This window comes from Geotrypetes seraphini, chromosome 4 (genome assembly GCF_902459505.1).
Source record: "Geotrypetes seraphini chromosome 4, aGeoSer1.1, whole genome shotgun sequence".
In the NCBI taxonomy this organism is placed as follows: Eukaryota; Metazoa; Chordata; class Amphibia; order Gymnophiona; family Dermophiidae; genus Geotrypetes; species Geotrypetes seraphini.
Window position 1 is genome coordinate 190,490,840 of NC_047087.1, and position 20,379 is coordinate 190,511,218.

General features: G+C 44.3%; 1 protein-coding gene across 2 annotated transcripts in view; it reads left to right on the forward strand.

Moving 5' to 3' along the window:
• ADAMTS14 (ADAM metallopeptidase with thrombospondin type 1 motif 14) overlaps positions 1-20,379 on the forward strand; it is a 300,717-nt gene that overhangs the window by 112,566 nt on the left and 167,772 nt on the right. For both annotated transcript variants that reach the window (XM_033943070.1, XM_033943071.1), the window contains exon 4: positions 9,630-9,826. In XM_033943070.1, coding sequence (XP_033798961.1) covers positions 9,630-9,826 — 197 coding nt within the window. The remainder of the gene's footprint in view (positions 1-9,629; positions 9,827-20,379) is intronic.

Here is a 20,379-nt window from a genome sequence, read left to right on the forward strand (position 1 = left end):
AGAGTTGCATGGTGAAAGAAATTTCACCCCCCCCCCCATCTTCCCTAGAATTAATCTCCTCCATCCCCACCTGTGCCTGTAGGAGCTGATGCTGTTTATTGTTTCACAATCCTGTTTCCTCCCAACCCTAACAGCCTTCTATGTTTTTTGGGATGGCATTCACTTCCTTATGTGATGGTGTTCCAGAAGTAGTTTACCCGGAAGCAAAGAGGGGAGAGGGGGGCAGGAGCCATGTGGCAGGAGAGGGAAGGGATCCCTCCTGTCCCAGCCTACCCCTGGACCACCAGGGATTTAAAAGGTACTGGGGGGGTAGGGGTATATGGAAGGGAGATAAAAATTGTTAAAGTTGACTGGGGCAGGAGATGGGAGAGATCCCTCCTGTCCTGGACCACCAGGACTTATGGTAGACCTAGTGGAGGGAAGGGGAACAGGGTACAGATCTTGACAGGGCAGGAAGGAGAGGGGCTGGGTGCAGAGACTGGCATGACTGTCGGAGTAAGGGAGGGAGCTGGATGCAGAGCCTGGCAGAGCAGGGAGGGAGGACAAACAGGGTACAGAACCTAGCAGGGAGGGAGGGGGGCTGGGTGCAGAGCCTGGCAGGGCAGGGGAGGGATGGGCGTTAGATGCAGAGCCTCTCAGGGCATGGCACAGCACTTGAATATTAACACACACACCCCACATCCCCACAACCCGGTTTATATTCGATCCAACCTTTTTTCCTCCTTTTTTTTTTTTTTTGGGCGGGGGAAAGGTTACCTCAGTTTATATTTGGATCAGTTTATTTATTTATTAAAAAAGTTTATATACCACATATAACTATGCGGTTTCCATATCACATACATAAAATCTTGTTTCCCTGCGATTACCACCTATAACATAGACATGTCTAAATAACATCATAATCGTCCCTGTTATGAACAGGGATAGAACGCAAATTCAATCAATTCAGAAATACTAGCAGGCTTTAAATCATACATTACTGTAAAAAAAAAAACCCACAAAAAGGAGTGGTGCAAAAATTGATTGCATCATTAAAAACTAATTTTATAAAATTAGCCATCCTCTGGGACTGGCATCTAAATCCATGGTGCCTAATGGTACCTAATGATGCCAAAACCCAGTAGTGGGTGTGTTTAGGACGGTACCAGACTTCAGCATCACTAGGTGCTGCTAGCTGCAATTCTGCAAGGATCCTAGGTACTGGAAATGCAGACCTGTAAAACCCTGGCCTACATTTCCAGTGCCTAGCATCCTTCCTAGCCACGTTTCTGTAAGTGGCACCTGTCCGTGATTGCCACATGGCAGGTATCTGTTTTCTACAGAATCAGCCCCCAAGTCTCTAATCGCCATATTTGAAAAGAATCACATAAAAAAAGGGAAAAGAGGGAAAGAAAAAGGAAAGAGGGAAGGAAAAAAGAGAGGGAAAAAAGGGGAGGGGAGAAGGGAAAAGGGGGCGGGGAAAAGGGGAAGAAAGAGGGAAAGGGGATGGGAAGAGAAAGAGAAAGCGAAAGGGAAAAAGAGGGTGAAGGAAAAAAAGAGAGGAGGAAGAGGGAAAAGGGGTAGGAGAAAAGACCAAAAAAAAGGAGGAAAGAAGGGGTGAAACAGTAATGATCTTTCCTTTTTTCACCCTTTTCCTTTTTATTTTCTTCCTTTTGACCCCTTCTTCCTCTCCTCCCCAGTTTGATGTAGGGCTGATCTTCCTTTTCTCTGGTTGACTTCAATATAGGTGCCATTGTAGAATGCACTTAGCATCAATTCTATAGCAACACGTAAGAGCCCCTTGTGTTAAACCTGGAAAGAGCGGCATTGAAACTCTTGAACCATCACAGCAAGCATAACACAAAATTCAATCACACGCCTCTGGCGTACTCTCACAGACACGTCTTCCTCATCTGCCATGATGAAACGTACGAAATTCTTCCTCTCGCTGTGACCCAACAATGAAGACTACGGCAGTCCAACTGCAGGTTCAGAAACGTTGATGTCTGAACTACTCAAGAACCTCTTGGAAAGAAAACCAGAAGCAGTCATATTACTTTTCAAGCAGCCCTCAAAGAAACCTAATGCTAAGACACTTTGGTGTGCCAAAATGTAGGTGTGTCCACATACAACTGGTCAATGGCATGCCTAGGTGTGCAAGCAACAAGTACAATTAATAGTATTCTATAAGTTGCATGAATCATTTGATGACATGTTCATGTCCCACCCATGCTCCACCCAGGTACATGCTCCCCTTGCAGGTGCACTTGTAGCACTTAGGCGCTACATTATAGAAAAATGCCTTTGTACATTTGTGTACATAAATGTCAATCAAGGTACCATGCAATTGCACATGCCCAGTTACAGAATTACCCTTCACACTATTTGCATGATTGTGTCTGACCCTTTTTCCCCTTATTCCCATGCCTTTTTTGTCCTAAGAGGCACCTGCACTCTTTATTCTGTAGCTTAATATGCCTCAACCGTGCTCATTGTGGCTTCAGAAATGGTGGGTGTGCGGCTTTATGCAGTCAGCCTGTCTTTACCAGGAGCAAACAAAAGCTTTTCCAGCTGCTGGTGCCTTCAGGGCTTTGGCTGGTTTTGCATTCAGTTGGAATGTATGACGGGCATTGTATTTATTTGAGGGATGATGACAGTGGCGTCTTTTGACAGCTGGATTTCATTCTGCCAAAGGGGAAGGGATTAGAAAAACTTCTTGTCCAACCCACTAGCTTTTCAGGAAAAGGCATGGAAAGGGACTCAGCTGTGTGTGCTCTATGTTCTGGGTAACACTGTATACTTGCCCTCTGCAGAAGAATATAGACCTCTGGAAACATGGGATGCATAACTATAATTCTAATTTGCAACATGTTCCTGCCTATAAAAGTAATTTCTGTTCTAGTAATGTTCTGTTTATAAAAATATTTTAACTGCTCCCAATGGTGTTCTTGAAAGATAAATTTACTGTATCATAATTTACTGTAGAACCCCCTTGAGTGCTTTTTATAACTGATTTGAATGTATAGAACAGTGTTTTATATTCTTAGAAAATTGCCCAAGGAATAGCCATGCATAATAGCAGTTACTCAGAAAATATATAAGATAATTCAAGAAAGCAGTAGCTGTTTGGAACCTATTCTATAAAGTAATCTGGGTGCTACTTTTCTTTATAGAATGCTGGTGTTACCAGTTATATAAGCATGAGAATCTAGGGCTTGGAGTCTGGACTTAGACTGGGGGGAAACACATACAAATTGTAGTTTAGGATTTACATGGGTTAAGTGGTGTGCTCTATGATTTACCACCCTTCAGGAAGTTCAAGAGCTGGCTTGGCTTCTCAATGTTTTTTTCTTAAGCTTCTAGAAGCTTCTGGAAGCTGCTGGAACTCCTTTCCTGAGACCCTAACAGTCTTCAGTGGTACCTGCAGGTCTGCACTTATCTGTGGTTCCCATGGAGATCCAGGTGCATGGGGGTAGGGAGGAGGAGGGGTACTGGCACCCCCACCAACATGGCGCCTGGGGCAGACCCCTCCTCCCCCCTTACTACGCCACTGGTGTCACCCTATTATAGATTTGGTATCATCTTCAAAGAGGCAAAATTTACTATACAGCTCTGTGGTAATATCACTTACAAAAATGTTAAAAAGAACCAGCCCAAGAACTGAATCTTGAGGCACACCACTGGTAACATGCCTTTCCTCAGAGTGAGCTCCATTTACTACTTCCCACTGTTGCCTTCTACTCAAACCAATTCCTAATCCAGTCAGTCACTTTAGCTCATGCATAGTAACGCCATTACTGAAGCTCAAGTATCGCCACAATGTAATTGACGCTAATATAAACTGCTCTGAATTAGTAGCGGCATAGAAGCTTCCAATAGACAATAAACATACTGAGGGCACTCATTTTATTTATAAATTGTCTATGCAGATGCAAGGCAAAGGCGAAAAAAAGCAAAAAACATTAACATTCAAAAAAAAAAAAAAACCAGAACAAAACAATGTAAGATCAATAGAGCTACTAATAATTCAGTTAAACAATTTCTGGAACCACCGTGTTTTTAAGGCTCTGCTAAACTGCAGAAAGATGACAGCATATGCATTGCCAATGAAAGTGAATTCCATAATTCTGGTGCAACATCCTTTATAGTTTTCTATATATACAGTCTACAGCTTTCATGAAGCAGTCATGCCCTATTTTTGCTGCACCATATGCCTGCAACAAACTGCCTGACTCGCTACGTCAGGCTCTGTCCCTGGCAATATTCGAATCCAGACTCAAAGCCCACGTCTATGAAGATGCTTTCAATTCCAAACTCCAACCCACCTTCTAAGTGCCAATATCTGTCTTCTCATTCCCTCTGTAATTTCCTCACCTGAGCACAGTGTATTGATTTACCTTCTGTCCAGTTTGTCTGTCTTGACTAGATTGAAAGCTCTTTTGAGCAGGGGCTGGCTCTTCTGTCTTTTAATGTACAGTACAGTGCTGCGTATGTGTAGTAGCACTATAGAAATGATTACCGTAGTTGTAGCCATTAGAGAGTTGCACGGGGACAGAAATCAAACCCGTCCCCAGAAGAATCAAACCCGTCCCCACCCGTCCCCATTGGAATCAAATCCGTTCTCACTTGTCCCTGCTGGAATCAAATCCGTCCCCACCCGTCCCTATAAACTTCAGAAGTAGTTATTTCATTTAATTATACTACTGAATTAAAGGCTCTGGTAGAGACCATTTACATATAAGCAAAGACACTTTATTAATTTGGAAATGTTAATTGGGAAGAATACATACTTTGTAAATGGGTTTCTACCAAAGCCTCTAATGTAAATATAAAATATAAATACTCAGCTGATGAGGACCCTCAAGCTGTCAGCTGAGGACTTCCTCTGCAGTTGGCCGGGGGTCCCTTTTGCCAAGCTTGGCAGGCAGCAGTAGCGTCCCTGAGTCACTGATGCTGGCACCTCAGTGGCTCATGGATATTGCCAGCGACTGCTGTGCTTGGTGGAGGGGAGTTCTGGCTGTCTCTAGAGGAGGTCCTCTGCTCGCGGTGCTTGGGTATCCCCACCAGTCACAGCAAGGGTCAGCAAGTACTTCAACACTGTAGAAATAAAACCAGAAATGCATTTCCTTTTCTTTTGAACACAATACAAAGACATCTGCTATATACGTTTCCCAAAGCTAATATATTTTAGTCAATAAATTCCGTTTTTTACCTTTGATGTTTGGAAACTTATTTTTCCATTAAGTTGGTCTCAGTTATTTTTCACGCTATCCCATCTTCTGTAAATTCTTCTGTTACTGTCCATTGGTTCCTCCTACCATGGTCCAGCATTTATCCCTTTCTCATCTTTCGCCCCTGCCCACCAGCCCCCATGCCTGACATTTCTCATTCTGTTCTATCACCCCTCTCCAGCACCATGCCACATCTCTCCCTCCATTCCCTTCACCACTATGTCCAACATTCCTCCCTCTTGCATCCCTTTCAATCTGTCCCACTGTTCCCTTTCCACCACATTTCTCCCTCTCATCTTTCTCTTCCCTTTCATCTGTATCTCATTCCCTCCCTATGACCAAAAATTCTCCTCTTTCTTCCATTCCTTGTGTACACGACCATCTCTTTCCTTCTCACTGACACACCCACGCCCAATTCTCCCTTTTTATTCCCTCCCCCACCTCAGCATCTCTTTCCCTCCCTTCTTTTCTCCCAAGTTCATGCCTTCTGTGTCCAAAAACGCACTCCCTCTTGAACCCCTCCCTTCTGTGTCCTGTGCTGGCCTCCCACATTCGAGTCCAGATAACAGTAGGGGTTGGAGGAAGCTCGAGCCGAGAGGCTCGTCTTCTTATCCTACCTGCAGCATGCCACACGTAGCTGACCCGGAAGTCTTCCCCCGTCGTCTGAGGGAAGGCTCTGCGTCAGTCACGTGCAGCAAAACTTGGGATCACCAAAGATGAAACTTCAAAAACTTTTTCTGGGTCAGACCATATTCTAAAACTGTGCAATCAATGCACAGCACAGCTATCAGTAACTTGTTATTTTGGTTCTTGATGTATAGAAATTCTACCCAACCCCATATGGAGCAACATTGAGTGGGCGGAGTTTCATACTGAAGGAGAGAGCAGAGAGGTAGATTTGAGGAGGTGGAGCGCTCCTTCTCTGTACTAGCACTTTGCTTTCTCCTCGAGCATAAAACTCCGCCCACTCAATGCAGTTTCTAAGTTAGGCGGCCCTGGGCAATTAGCTGGGTTCACTGTGTTGTAGCTAGGCCCCCATGTCCAAGCCTTGTGAAATCAGAAAATATTCATTTGAAGGCTCTCTCAATGTCTATGCCCCCTTTTCTAGTAGTAACAGCAGCCGACTCCATGAAGGAAGTGACATTAAAAACCTGCACGGCAGAGGGCTTTTCATGAGGTTTCTTTCCCATCGCATCACATGCTACTCTGATCGATGCATTCTAGGGGGGGGGGGAGGTTCAGGGTTCTACTCCCGGTCCCTGCCCTTTTTACCTGCTGCCAGAACTTTCAAACTGCTATGTTAAAAGACAAAAGCTGTACAGGTCGGCAAGTCGCAGAGCTTAGCAGTGTCCACAATCGACCCTGCACGCGACTGACGCGAAGCCTTTCCTCTAACGTCGGAGGAAGACTTCCGGATCAGTTAGTGTGCTGCAGGAAGGAAAAAAAGAAGACGAGCCTCCAACCCCGCGGGATCCCCGAGACCATGAAGGGCGTCCCCATGGGATCTCCGCAACCCAAAGGGGGGTCCCGCGGGATTCCCATCGTCCCCGTTCCTGTGCAGCTCTCTAGTAGCCATTCTACATTATAATGGAAAGCATTCGCCTACTCTAGAATCGCCTCCTTCCTTGTATCCTTGAGGTTCTTGTAGAAGCATCTCCACATGTAACAAGCAGCCTTTACATGTGTTGATCCCATACATGTGTATACAGTGATTTCAGGGAAATGCTATGGAGAACCACACTAAGATTTTAAGAAAGCGTAGTTTGGACTTGGCATGGATAGGACTGAAATCTACACAGGTTTATGGGAAAAAAATTACCTATTGGGTTTCACATGATCTTGGAGGCACACCCAAATTTTAAAAGTACTGGACTCCCTTCTGCTAGGGTTCTACATGAGGCACTAAGGGAGTAATTCTTCTAAAGCCATAGGGGCTCATAATCGAAAAATGTCCAAAAACCGGCCTAAGTTGGCACTTGGACGAACATTGTCCAACTATGTCCAAGTGCCAATAATAAAAACGGGTTTTGGATGTATTTCTAAACAACCTAGGCCTTCATAGTGCCGCTGAACGACCAAAGCTAAACGGGGCATTTCAGGAGGAGTGTCGAGGGCAGGAGTTGGGCAGGACATGGGCCACTGCACTGAATCTTTAGGCAGGCTTGCAGCGGCTTGCCCCAAAAGCTGCAAAAAAACCTTGAATATTCCTAAATATAGTAGACTCTCAATTATCCGGAATCCATGGGGATTGGTAGATACTGGATAACTGTAGTTTTTGGTTGCTTCAGAGTTACTATAAAAATAGTTTTTTTTCCCTTTCCACCTCAATCTCTTCCTCTTCCTCTCCCTCTCCCTATCACCTCCCGCCCCCATTTGTGGGTCCAGTATCTGTTCCTCCCTTCCCACCTCATTTCTGGTCTAGGTCACTTTATCTGACTGACTGTAAGAACAAATTGGATCAATATGTGGGTTCACTTCAAAGAAGAACCTAGGGGGGAGGGTTCTTTGAGTGGGCAAACTTGTTGGCCTTTTCTGCCGTCGTATTCTATGTTTCTATGTTTCACTTCTCAACCCTCCCTCTCCACACTTATGGGTCTAGCATCCATCCATCTCCCCTCTCCAGCCCTTCACCCTGATGGACCCTCCACACACACACCTGGTCCACCGCCCCCACAGGTCTGCCCTCCCTCCCTCCGCATGGATCTGGCCTCCTGGACCCCCATTACTTACCCGAGGCGGCAGCAGCGGTCCTGACCTACCAAGCCCTTCTCCTTCTCTCTGCCCCAAAGCAGCAGCTGTCCTGATCCACCAACCTTCTTCCCTCGCTCCAGCCCCAAAGTAGTAGCAGTGGCAGCAGTCCTGACCCACCGAACCCCCCCATTCCTTACCCAAAGCAGCAGTGACAGCGCTGTAAACAGGCTGTTCACGGCCAGCCCCAACAGGGCCTTTCCTCTACCACATCTGAAGTTATGCAGTAGAGGAAAAGCCCTGCCAGGGTTTGCCGCGAGCAGCCTGTTTACAGCACTGTCACTGCTGCTTTGGGTAAGGAATGGGATCGGGAGAGAGCGAGAGACTAAGAGCCCCATGGAAGAAGTGGCTGCTCGGGGCACACAGACAACTCATAGGAGACAGCTGCGACTGAAGGGCCGGGAGCTCAGAAACTGCTTCAGCTGTGCTGAACAACCATCCTCCTCCCCAACAGCTTGCGCATGACCCCCCCCTTTTTTTTTTTTCTCGGCTCTGTCCCGCCTCAGCTCTTGGTTCAGGGGAGAGGTGGTTGATTTCGTCTTCCTCCAGCCTCTGGGGATAACTTGCAGGCTGGACTGAATCGTGAGCAGCGTGGTTGTGTGGGTGGGTGCTGAGCTGCCCCTCCTCCTCAGACAGATCAGCCTACTGCGCATGCGGAGGCATGGAAGCACACTAAGGATAAATAGTCGTAGTAGTAGTACTGATATACAGTACCATTCAGCTAAATTAAAACCCTAGCCCCAGAATACCCAAAGTGCTGCCTCTTCTAAACTGGCCAAGTGTGGTTTATTGTGTCTTAAGTTTTGTTTGGCCCACAAATAGACCAGATAAAATTTACCTGGTTAGCAGGGCAAAATTTTGAAAGGCAAAGATTTGTCTGGGTAGCTCCCAAAGGTATCCGGACAAATCTTTTGGATATCATCCTGTTTTGTTCATCCTTCAGCCCAGGGTACTGATAAACCTCTAAGAGGAGGAGTGTGTGGCGCAGTGGTTGGAGCTACAGGCTCAGCACCCTGGGGTTGTGGGTTCAAATCCTGTGCTGCTCCTTGTGACCCTGGGCAAGTCACTCAGTCCTCCATAGCCCCAGGTACGTTAGATAGATTGTGAGCCCACTGGGACAGATAGGGAAAATGCTTGAGTACCTGATTGTAAAACCGCTTAGATAACCTTGATAGGCGGTATATAAAAACCTAATAAACTTGAAACTTGAAGATGACTGCAGTATGTTACTGAATTGTAAAAGTATAAATGGTTCAAGTACATTGGAATTCTTTTTGGATGAAAGGCACTGTCTAATCTAAACTTTATTTGTAGTATTCTAAATATAGCAGTAGGAGAAGAAGAAATAAAAAAGGTAAATTGATATTCTGAAAAACAGACAATATAAGACAAGAGCAGATGAAATTGTCCTGGCCTATGTTTCTTCAGTTTTCCTTCCTACTACAAGGCAGTATAGACCCTACCTGATCTTAGATGTTATGCTTGGTTACTCCACCATTGAAATTCCTTTCTTCCTATTACATGCTTTGCTGTAGAGGTTAGGTATTGTATTAAATAGTGCTGATAAAGAACCACTGAGGCTTTGTATAAAAATAAACATGAAAAAAAATGGAGGATCTAAAAAAGAAACTGCAGCATTCTAACTCTTTTTGTGTGTGTCTGTCCCTTCAGTCTCCAGCTTTGACCTGGGCGAGCTCCCAAACTCACTAGACCTGATTGAGAACAGGCTTTTGGAAGCAGAGCGCAGAAAGCGGCATGCCACAAAGGATGACTACAACATGGAGGTGCTTCTGGCAGTAGATGATTCGATCGTGCGTTTCCATGGAAAAGAGCATGTGCAGAACTACGTCCTAACCCTGATGAACATAGTGAGGTTTTTAAAAGAGTTTTATAGTTTTGGGGGTTTATTAAAAAATTATTATTTGAGCAAGCATGACAAACAGTAAGAAGGTTAACATTTTGGTTCTAGTTTGAATCCTTAAAAATAATTATGCTTCGGAATATTAGCAGTTAACCGGCTGCATGCTATTTCACAGGCCAGGAGCCGTTATTGGCCGGTTAAATGGCACCAAATATTGGGCAGTATGAAATTATAATTTAATTCCTTTTCTTCAATCCCTCTTCTCGTGTGCTCCTTCACCACAGCCCAAATTCTCTAAACAGCGCCAGTTTTGTAGGCGCCCAAACTCAGTAAAAAATAATGCAGTTGAAATGACGTTTTTAACTGTGTTTCAAGGCGCCTAAAAAAATCGGCACCGGAAGCACCTCCTTAGGTGCTTTAAGCTGTTTAATGCCACTGTGGCGTGGCTAACTTGTGGGCGTAAGGCGGCCTAAAGCGTCTATGAAGGCGCAATTCACATCTTAGGTACCTCTGCTGGCGGTACGATTCTGTACCCGGCACCGATGCATGATTGACATACAATCGCCGGACTCTTAAGTTGGCCGCCAACAGTGGTGCCGGGTACAGACTCTGGGCTTACTTGTCCTCTTTTCCTAAGCTCCAATAAGTGCTAGCACACGCTTACTGCAGCTTCAAAAGGCTCATTAGGGGACATGCTCAGGCTTCCTGCCAGTGGTGTGGTGTGGGAAAGGGGGGGTGCTGTCTGTCCCGGAAGTGGTCTTTCTTAGGCAGGGGTGTCAAAGTCCCTCCTCGATGGCCGCAATCCAGTCGGGTTTTCAGGATTTCCCCAATGAATATGCATGAGATCTATTTGCATGTACTGCTTTCATTGTATGCTAATAGATCTCATGCATATTCATTGGGGAAATCCTGAAAACCCGACTGGATTGCGGCCCTCGAGGAGGGACTTTGACACCCCTGTCCTAAGGGCACGGCATCCCTTCCCCTCCTCTCTGCCCCTCCCCCTGCTCCACTCCTTTCCTTGCCGTGCACGCGCACCTCTTGCCTTCCCCCGTCCCTTTTTTTTACTTGCCCGGGGCGAGGTTGCTGCCCGCATCGGCATCGGAGCTCTCTCTGACGTCACTTCCAGAACCTGCGCCTAGACAGCGACATCAAAGTGCGCGCCGACACCGATGTGAGCATGCTGCTCATGCCGGAGAAGTTAAAAAGATACGGAGAAAGAGAAGGGAGCACATGCGTTGTTGGGGGGGAGGGGCGCCATTCGCCCTTACTATGCCACTGCTAACTGCATTAAGTTGCATATCAGTGAACTAACCACACGCTAAAAAAATATTTTTGAACTTTTGTTGGAAGGGCATGTCTAGGGGCTGAGAGTAGGTTTTCTTATTATATTCAGTGCAGCAGGATTACCATGTGCTAAAAGGGAAATTCTATAAATGTTGCCAAATTTCTGTGTGCAAAATTGCGAGTGATCCTGGGATGCTAATGAGCCAATTAGTGTCAATATTTGAATGCTAACAAATCTTTTAGTGCATAACTCAGGGGCATGGCCATGGGGAAAGCATATGCAGGTCAGGGGCATTCACTAAAGATGTGTGCAGTAGAGAATGACACAGGGACAAATTTGTCCCCATCCCCATAGGAACTCAATTTTCCCATCCCGTTCCCTTGAGTTTTGTCGCTGACCCCATCCCATTCCTGTAAGCTCTGCCTTAACCGCACAAGCCTCGAACACTTATGACTTTAAAGTGTTTGAGGCTTGTGCAGATGAGGACAGAGCTTGCAGGAATGGGGCAGAGACAGGAAAGAACTCGTGGGGATGGGAAAATGAGTTCCTTGCGGGGACAGGGAAAGATTTGTCCCCATATCATTCTCTAGTGTGCAGTATTACAGAATACCAGGGATCCATGCCTAACTTATATGTCTGGATTTACATCAAGTTTCAGTTGGAGTAAATTCTTACACCCAAAGTTTGGCAAGAAAATCAGCTCTAAGTTTCTAGAAGAAACTAAAGACACATATCTCTTCTCCCTATAGCCTCGTTCTTATCCTTCACTCCTTCTTTCTAAAACCAACACTCCTTTTAACAATGTAACCTCAAGAGCTTGATCTTAATCTTATTGTAAACTGCATAGATTCTTTGCAGAAAACTGCGGTATTATATTATAAACAACGAACAATTCAGAGCTCTGAGCTGATATTTTTGGGCGCCCAAATATGGGTATCATTTATTAAATCTAGTCCTAACTGGTTAGCACAGGATTAGTGCATGAGCCCTTAGGGCCTGATTCTATAAACTAAACTAAACTAAGCCTTAGGTTTATATACCGCATCTTCTCCACTGAAGTGGAGCTCGACACGGTTTACAGAGTTTAAAAAATATGGGAAGAGAGAAGAGAAAGAGTTTACAAAGCATAAAAAGAGGGGATGTAATCAGGAGAAGAGATTATTATATGCTAGAGAAAAGCCAACAATGCCTAATTTGTAGGCTGTCAATCACCTGCTAGGTGCCATCTATAGAATTGTGCCTAGTGGTGCCCAAGTGTTCTTAGGCTCTGGTAGGCATTAAAGGGAAAATTCTATAGGAAGCGCCCAAAAGTTAGGCGCCTATATAGGCACCGTTCACTGCGATTCAAGTAAAATTGGCTGCTGTTTAGTGAATCGCGCTGAGCGGAACCTATTTGAGCACCTATTTTGGAGGCGCCCAATAAATAGGCCAGCTCTAGGCACAACTAAAAGTTAGGTGCCCATGCGAGCGCTTAAGCACGCTTAAGAGCGGCGATTCTGTAACAAGGCGCCTAACACGAAGCCATGCCCACATCTAACATGCATAGCGCCTATTTTTTTGTAGGCCGCCTAAAATTTTAAAGGCGCCTTGATACAGAATCGCTCTTTCTTGATAGGCGCCTAAGTTTCAATTATTGCTGATTAAAAAGCTTAATTGAGCTTGTTATTCAATTTAGATAGGCGCCTATCTAGTTGGACGCCTCCAAGATAGGTGTCTAACATTAGGCACCAAAAGATCAGACTGACTATGATAATAATAATGGATGTCAGTGAGAAGAGAGTAGAGCTACTGGTATTCAAAAAATGCTCAGAGAAGTGAAACCCTGAAGAGGGGTTGAAAACCACCTCTTGAGAGGAAGAGTTTACCATCCAATCATTGCATTCACATGTAGAAAATTACTCTCTGGTCACTGAAAAAATATGTTTTGTAACACTTATGTGGTATTATTCCAAAAGCTATATCAGAGACTCTCTATATGGACAAAATATGATTGCACTTAGCTTGCAGAAAACTTAGAAAGGTTAACAGTCTCAGGGGTCCCAACGTGGCCCCGTTTCGAGATGTTCTGCTTCAGGAGACCCAAACGTGTTTGTTTAAAGCCCTCTGTGCAGCCTTGATAGAAACAATTTTTTGCCAAGAGAAATCTGAAAAAAATGTAAATACATTGTTACAAAACTCCCTCATCGCAGCAGTGTTCTCTAGCTTACTGCAAAGAGAGAAAAGACTTGACATCATTTATAGCAAAACAATGAGGAAAAGAAGAGCTCATACACACATACCGGTCTTAAGATTCAAAGTTTCCAAACGACAAGGAGCACAAACCACCTCACCCGATTTATATCAAACAGAAGGGGAGGGGAAGGTGACCTCCGTTAAAACGTGATGACGTCAGCAGAACGTCAAAACTATTTCTGCTGACGCAAGCCAGCTGATGATGCACATAAAGTATGTTGAAAAAAGAAGAAAAAAGAAAAAAGAAAAAGACTGATCACAGAAAAAAGAGATCACAAAAACGCAGCCCACTCAATTTCACTGTTGAGCCCGTGTGGGTGTAGAGTATTCAATGTGTAGATCCACTGCTGTTCCTTACGCATGTGAGTAAGGTAAAACACATACCAGAGGTTGTTCTACAGCTGTGGGTTGAGACTCCAACAACAGGGAACGGTTAGCATACAGCCCCCTCTTGTATGCTTTTCGAATGACTCCAGCTGGATACCCTCGTTCTTCAAATCTTAATTTCATAACCTCCGATTGTTGAATGTAGTCTTGTGTGTTAGTGCAGAGTCTCCGGAGTCTTAAAAACTGTCCCACGGGAATATTGTCCCTCAGATGTCTGGGATGAAAGCTGTCATATTCCAGTAGATTGTTACGATCCGTGGGTTTACGGTATATGGTTGTTTGAAAATGTCCATTGGTTAGTAACACATTAATGTCTAAGAAAGGGACTTGATGGTAATTGATAGTCATAGTAAATTGTAGATTGCCGTCACAACTGTTGAGCCATTCCAAAAACTGGTGCAACTCATCAACTGTGCCCAACCATACTCCAAGTATGTCATCTATATATCTCTTCCAAAACAACATATGTTGCCAATATGTTGAAGGGTACAAAAAACTGTTCTCAAATTTAGAGACATACAAACAGGCAATAGACGGAGCCATTTTGGCTCCCATGGCTGTGCCTTTTACTTGTTTGTAAAAGGCATCACCGAACTGAAAATAGTTCATGCCTAATGCAATGGCAGCCAAGGTGGTCAAAAAATTAATCCTGATGTCTGAAAGACCCATAAGGCATAATTCTGCTCTGATGATGTCTATTGCCTCACGTTGGGGTATATTAGTGTACAGTGCGGCAATGTCTAAGGTGAAAAGTATAGCTCCTTCCGGGACATCGTGAAATGTGTCTAAAAATCTGATAATAGAAGCTGAATCCAGGACATATGAAGGTGCGAGAGGCACCCTGTTCTTCAAATAGGAATCCAACATGGATGATAATGGTTCCAATACAGACCCTATCCCTGAAACTATGGGTCTTCCTGGAGGTGATTGCAAGGACTTGTGGATTTTGGGAACAAAGTAAATAACAGGGGTCCTGGGATTTTTACAAAATAGAAATCTGTATTCCCGATCTGTAATAATGCCCTGCTCCAATCCATAGATTAGATGATGTGAAATCACATCCTGAATATCTCCTACAGGGTCCATGTGAAGAACCTCATAATAAGTGGTGTCTGTAAGTTGACGATAAGCTTCAGCCTCGTATTGGTCAGTATCTAGAATGACTATACCCCCTCCCTTATCAGCCGGGCGTATAATAATGCTGTTGTCTGTTGCTAGAGAGTTCAAAGCTAGCAACTGAGGACGGGAGAGGTTAAATCTACTAAGGGATTGCTGGTGTTCTACAGTCCCTATATCTTGAAGTACAAGGTTCTCGAAAGCCTGAATATGAGGGTCTACTGTGCCCGGAGGGCACCACGTGGATTTAACCTGTAGGTGTGGATGAGACATAGGTTCTGAGTCCGGCTGACTATTGGAATCCATAGGGGAGCTGCTCTGCATGTCAGATTTTTCATTATGGAAGAAATTTCTAAGTCTGCATTTTCTGATGAATTTGAAAATGGCTATACGGGTATCAAAAGAATGGTATGTGCTGGTGGGAACAAAGGATAAACCTTTGTCTAGAAGTGACTTTTCATCTGAAGTAAGTTGTCTGTGGGAAAGATTAAAGATATTAGATGTCAGGGCTGGTTTTTTGGAAATCTTGTTCTGGTCGATCTTTTTATGCTGGGCTTTGGACCCCCTTGAAAATGGACTGAGGAAGCTGCCCCTACCACTACCTGCTGCTTCTTATCGTTATCTGAGGAGTCAGATGACGTTTGTGTGTATGTGGGACGATTGCCACGTCTAATAGGACGGGATTTGTCCATCCAGACATAGACAAACCCCTTAGTGTAATCTAATTCATCACGGCGGAGTTTCTTAATCTTGGTTTTCTTAAGGTCTTCCCTGAACCCATCCATCTTGGTGTTAAACTCCTGAAGTGATTTGGTGTAATCATCAACTGGTAAACTACTTTCTAAACTGTCTTTAGAAGACTGAAACTCACTCTTATAAGTTTGTAGTTCAGTCTTGGTAGTTTCTATGACTAACAGCATCAAGTCAAGAGAACACTTGTTCAAAATAGCATTCCATTTATCTAGAAATGCAACATTGTCTAAAAATAGTCTGGGTTCTGTACGCATACGGAGCCCCCGTGGTATACGCTTTAGACGGCAATACTCCGCTAGAGTGGCCGCGTGAAGCTCTGCCCTTGTTATCCGCTTCTGCAAAATCTCAAGGTTGTCCCAATCCGAAGGAATCGATATGTTTTCCCCAGTGGAAAAAAGTTGAAAAGATGCTAATAATTCATTAGCTTGTTGGTCACTATATGTGTGCGCTTCCCACCCCATGGTAGCCATAATGAACCCTGTAAATTAGGTACAACTACGTTAGGAAAGTACAGGGAAATATATTAATGTAGTCAGAAAATCGCTAAATAGGAAGAAAAGATCAGACTGACTATGATAATAATAATGGATGTCAGTGAGAAGATGTCCCTTTCTTAGACATTAATGTGTTACTAACCAATGGACATTTTCAAACAACCATATACCGTAAACCCACGGATCGTAACAATCTACTGGAATATGACAGCTTTCATCCCAGACATCTGAGGGACAATATTCCCGTGGGACAGTTTTTAAGACTCCGGAGACTCTGCACTAACACACAAGACTACATTCAACAATCGGAGGTTATGAAATTAAGATTTGAAGAACGAGGGTATCCAGCTGGAGTCATTCGAAAAGCATACAAGAGGGGGCTGTATGCTAACCGTTCCCTGTTGTTGGAGTCTCAACCCACAGCTGTAGAACAACCTCTGGTATGTGTTTTACCTTACTCACATGCGTAAGGAACAGCAGTGGATCTACACATTGAATACTCTACACCCACACGGGCTCAACAGTGAAATTGAGTGGGCTGCGTTTTTGTGATCTCTTTTTTCTGTGATCAGTCTTTTTCTTTTTTCTTTTTTCTTCTTTTTTCAACATACTTTATGTGCATCATCAGCTGGCTTGCGTCAGCAGAAATAGTTTTGACGTTCTGCTGACGTCATCACGTTTTAACGGAGGTCACCTTCCCCTCCCCTTCTGTTTGATATAAATCGGGTGAGGTGGTTTGTGCTCCTTGTCGTTTGGAAACTTTGAATCTTAAGACCGGTATGTGTGTATGAGCTCTTCTTTTCCTCATTGTTTTGCTATAAATGATGTCAAGTCTTTTCTCTCTTTGCAGTAAGCTAGAGAACACTGCTGCGATGAGGGAGTTTTGTAACAATGTATTTACATTTTTTTCAGATTTCTCTTGGCAAAAAATTGTTTCTATCAAGGCTGCACAGAGGGCTTTAAACAAACACGTTTGGGTCTCCTGAAGCAGAACATCTCGAAACGGGGCCACGTTGGGACCCCTGAGACTGTTAACCTTTCTAAGTTTTCTGCAAGCTAAGTGCAATCATATTTTGTCCATATAGAGAGTCTCTGATATAGCTTTTGGAATAATACCACATAAGTGTTACAAAACATATTTTTTCAGTGACCAGAGAGTAATTTTCTACATGTGAATGCAATGATTGGATGGTAAACTCTTCCTCTCAAGAGGTGGTTTTCAACCCCTCTTCAGGGTTTCACTTCTCTGAGCATTTTTTGAATACCAGTAGCTCTACTCTCTTCTCACTGACATCCATTATTATTATCATAGTCAGTCTGATCTTTTCTTCCTATTTAGCGATTTTCTGACTACATTAATATATTTCCCTGTACTTTCCTAACATTAGGCACCGGCAGGGCCGCCATCAGAAATTTCTGGGCCCCTTACTGAGCAATCCTATTGGGCCCCCCTCGAACCCCTTCCCCCCCCCCCCCGATGCCCCCCCCTTCTTCCATGGGCCGAATACACACAGACTTTTCTGCTAATGCTCCACCTAAGCCAGTCCCGTAAAATCTTCTCACATCCATTGGGTGATTTGGCATAGAGGAAATATTCATAAAAATAATGTCCGTCAAGATCTTTACTCATAGACTGTGCCATTTGCTTTAAATCATCTTCCATCATTAATCCAAATTGCACAATTCTTTCTCTGTCTTTGTCCTGAATGGCATCTGGCCACATTGCTGGATCCTTCCAGTCAACAAATTTATGAGCAGTCGCGGAGAACGCATTTTTAAACAAATGTAGTTTATCCTTGTACTCCTTATGTAATTTTAATCATCTATGGATATGTTTGTATGTTTATTGTTCAAGTGGTTTTATTTATTTCCCCAAATTTATTTTTGTTATACGCATTGAAAATATTTGATATTGCGTTTAAATCAAAATCTCAATAAACTTGAAACTTGAAACGAGTGCCCGTGAGATTGTGGGAGGGTTAAATACTCAAAACTTAGAAGAATAACAATTTACTTAAAGTTTTTGCTATGCCAGCTTTCTGGTATCTTTACATACAGTGGCGTACGTAGCATATGTAACATCCGGGGCCCATCATTTTTGGGCACCTCCCTCATCTGTAAGAAAAACATGATTTTTAGTAACAAACCACACATCACACATGAGTACCTAGGAAAAGGCAGCAAATTCTTACATATTGCAGTGAGCAGTACATCAATACACCCATTGTAAAACTAAACAAGCCAGACCAGCACAGATCAATCCTACACCGTCAATCCTAACAGGAAACCATGTCTTTCGAACACACAGAACACAGAAAACACCTTCGCCTAGTATGGAATATGTCATCACAAACTAACCCCTCACTCTTTTACAAAACTGTAGTGTGGATTTTAGCCACAGTGGTAACAGCCCTGACGCTCATAGAATTCTGAGCATCAGAGCTGCTACCACCACGGCTGGTGCTAAAAAACGCTCCACAGTTTTGTAAAAGGGGGGATAAAATAGAAATACACAGTTTCAATGCTCTAGCTCAGAGGTGCCCAAACTTTTTGAGCTTGTGAGCTACTTTAAAATGACCAAGTCAAAATGGTATACCAACAATAAAATTAAAAAACACAAAGCACACTATACGCTGAGAAAATGTTAATTATCATTCCTATTCTGGGTTTTTTTCAAAGAGGTCAAGGCAGATGACTCTATGCATTGTCACCTCAGTAACAACCATACAAAAATAGACAAATATACTCTCCATCCTTTTTATTAAACCACAATAGCAGTTTTTAGCGCAGGGAGCTGCGCTGAATGCCCAGTGCTGCTCTTGACGCTCATAGGCTCCCTGCGCTAAAAACCACTATTGCGGTTTAGTAAAAGGGGACCATATTGTAAAATATAGACAGCAGATATAAATTCAGAACTGTGCATAGTAAGTGAAGGGAAGTTTTCATCTCTGGGAATTTACTCAGTTAACTATTAAGTTATTTGGGCAAATTCCTTTGAAAACTGTGGTAATACTGCCTCCACTTTGCTAAATTTAAAATAAAATCATTTTTCCTACCTTGTCTGGTGATTTCTAGTTGCACTTTCTTCTTCTGACTGTGCATCCAATCTTTCTTCCCTTCTATCAGCCTGTATGCTTTCTCTCCTCCACACCTCATTCCCTCCCCCAACTTTTTCTTCCTCTCTCCCTGACCTTTCTTTCTTTTTTTCTTCTTTCCTTCTGTTTCCCTGCCTGCCCCCTTTCTTTCTTTCTCCCTGCCGTTCCCCAAGCCACTGCCACTGCCGCTGCCATCGGGGAACAGGACCCACCAATGGATAACAGGCCCCAAAGCCGACGCCGACCCCGACGCATGCTCTCCCTGCTTCGGGCCGATCAGTCTTCCTCTCCCCGACGTCAATTATGCCGTCGGAGAGGAAGTTCCGCCCAGCCAGGCAGCGATTGGCTGGCCCGAACTTCCTCTCCGACTGCAGAATTGACGTTGGGGAGAGGAAGACTGATCGGCCGGCTAGATTAGATCGCCAAGACAAAGTGAGTCCTGGGTGATCGACTCACTTTGCCTTGGCGAGCTACTGGCGCCCCTGCCTTAGAACACTGCCTAGGACCCTGGGAGAGCCCGGGCCCCCTGTCAGCTCTGGGCCCCTGAATGCAGGACTGGTAGTACTGCCCTGATGGAGGCCCTGGGCACCGGTTACAAAATTTGGGCCAAAATCCTTAGGCACATTCCCCCCAATGTGCCTAAGGATTTTGGCCCAAATTTTGTTACCGGCGCCTAATGTTAGACACCTATTTTGGAGGCATCCAACTAGATAGGCGCCTATCTAAATTGAATAACAAGCTCAGTTTTAAAATGTCTAAAAACCTGCTTAGGTCGGCAATTGGGCGTCCTAATAGCAGGGGCGTCCAAGTGCCGATAATCAAAACCAACTTTCTGGATGTGCAGCAGCACTTCTAAGCTGCTGTGTGTCCAGAGCTTAAAGGGACATGTTGGGAGGTGTGTTATGGGCGGGAATTGGGCGGGCTTCCACCTGAAGCAATAAACAAAGCTTTTCCAGGACATCCTAGGCAGAACTTACACACCGGAACTTAGACCAAAGTAAAACAGGTCTAAGTGCCCCAAAGGTGAACAAACTGACAAGATGACCACTAAAGGGTTTAAGGCAGGGATGCCCAAATGGTCGATCGCGATCGACCAATAGATCGCAAAGGCAACACGAGTCGATCGCATTGCCTTTACAATCTTGTTCTTCCTGCCTCCCCAAGCCAGGCCTGGGGTGTACAAGCGCCGGACTCA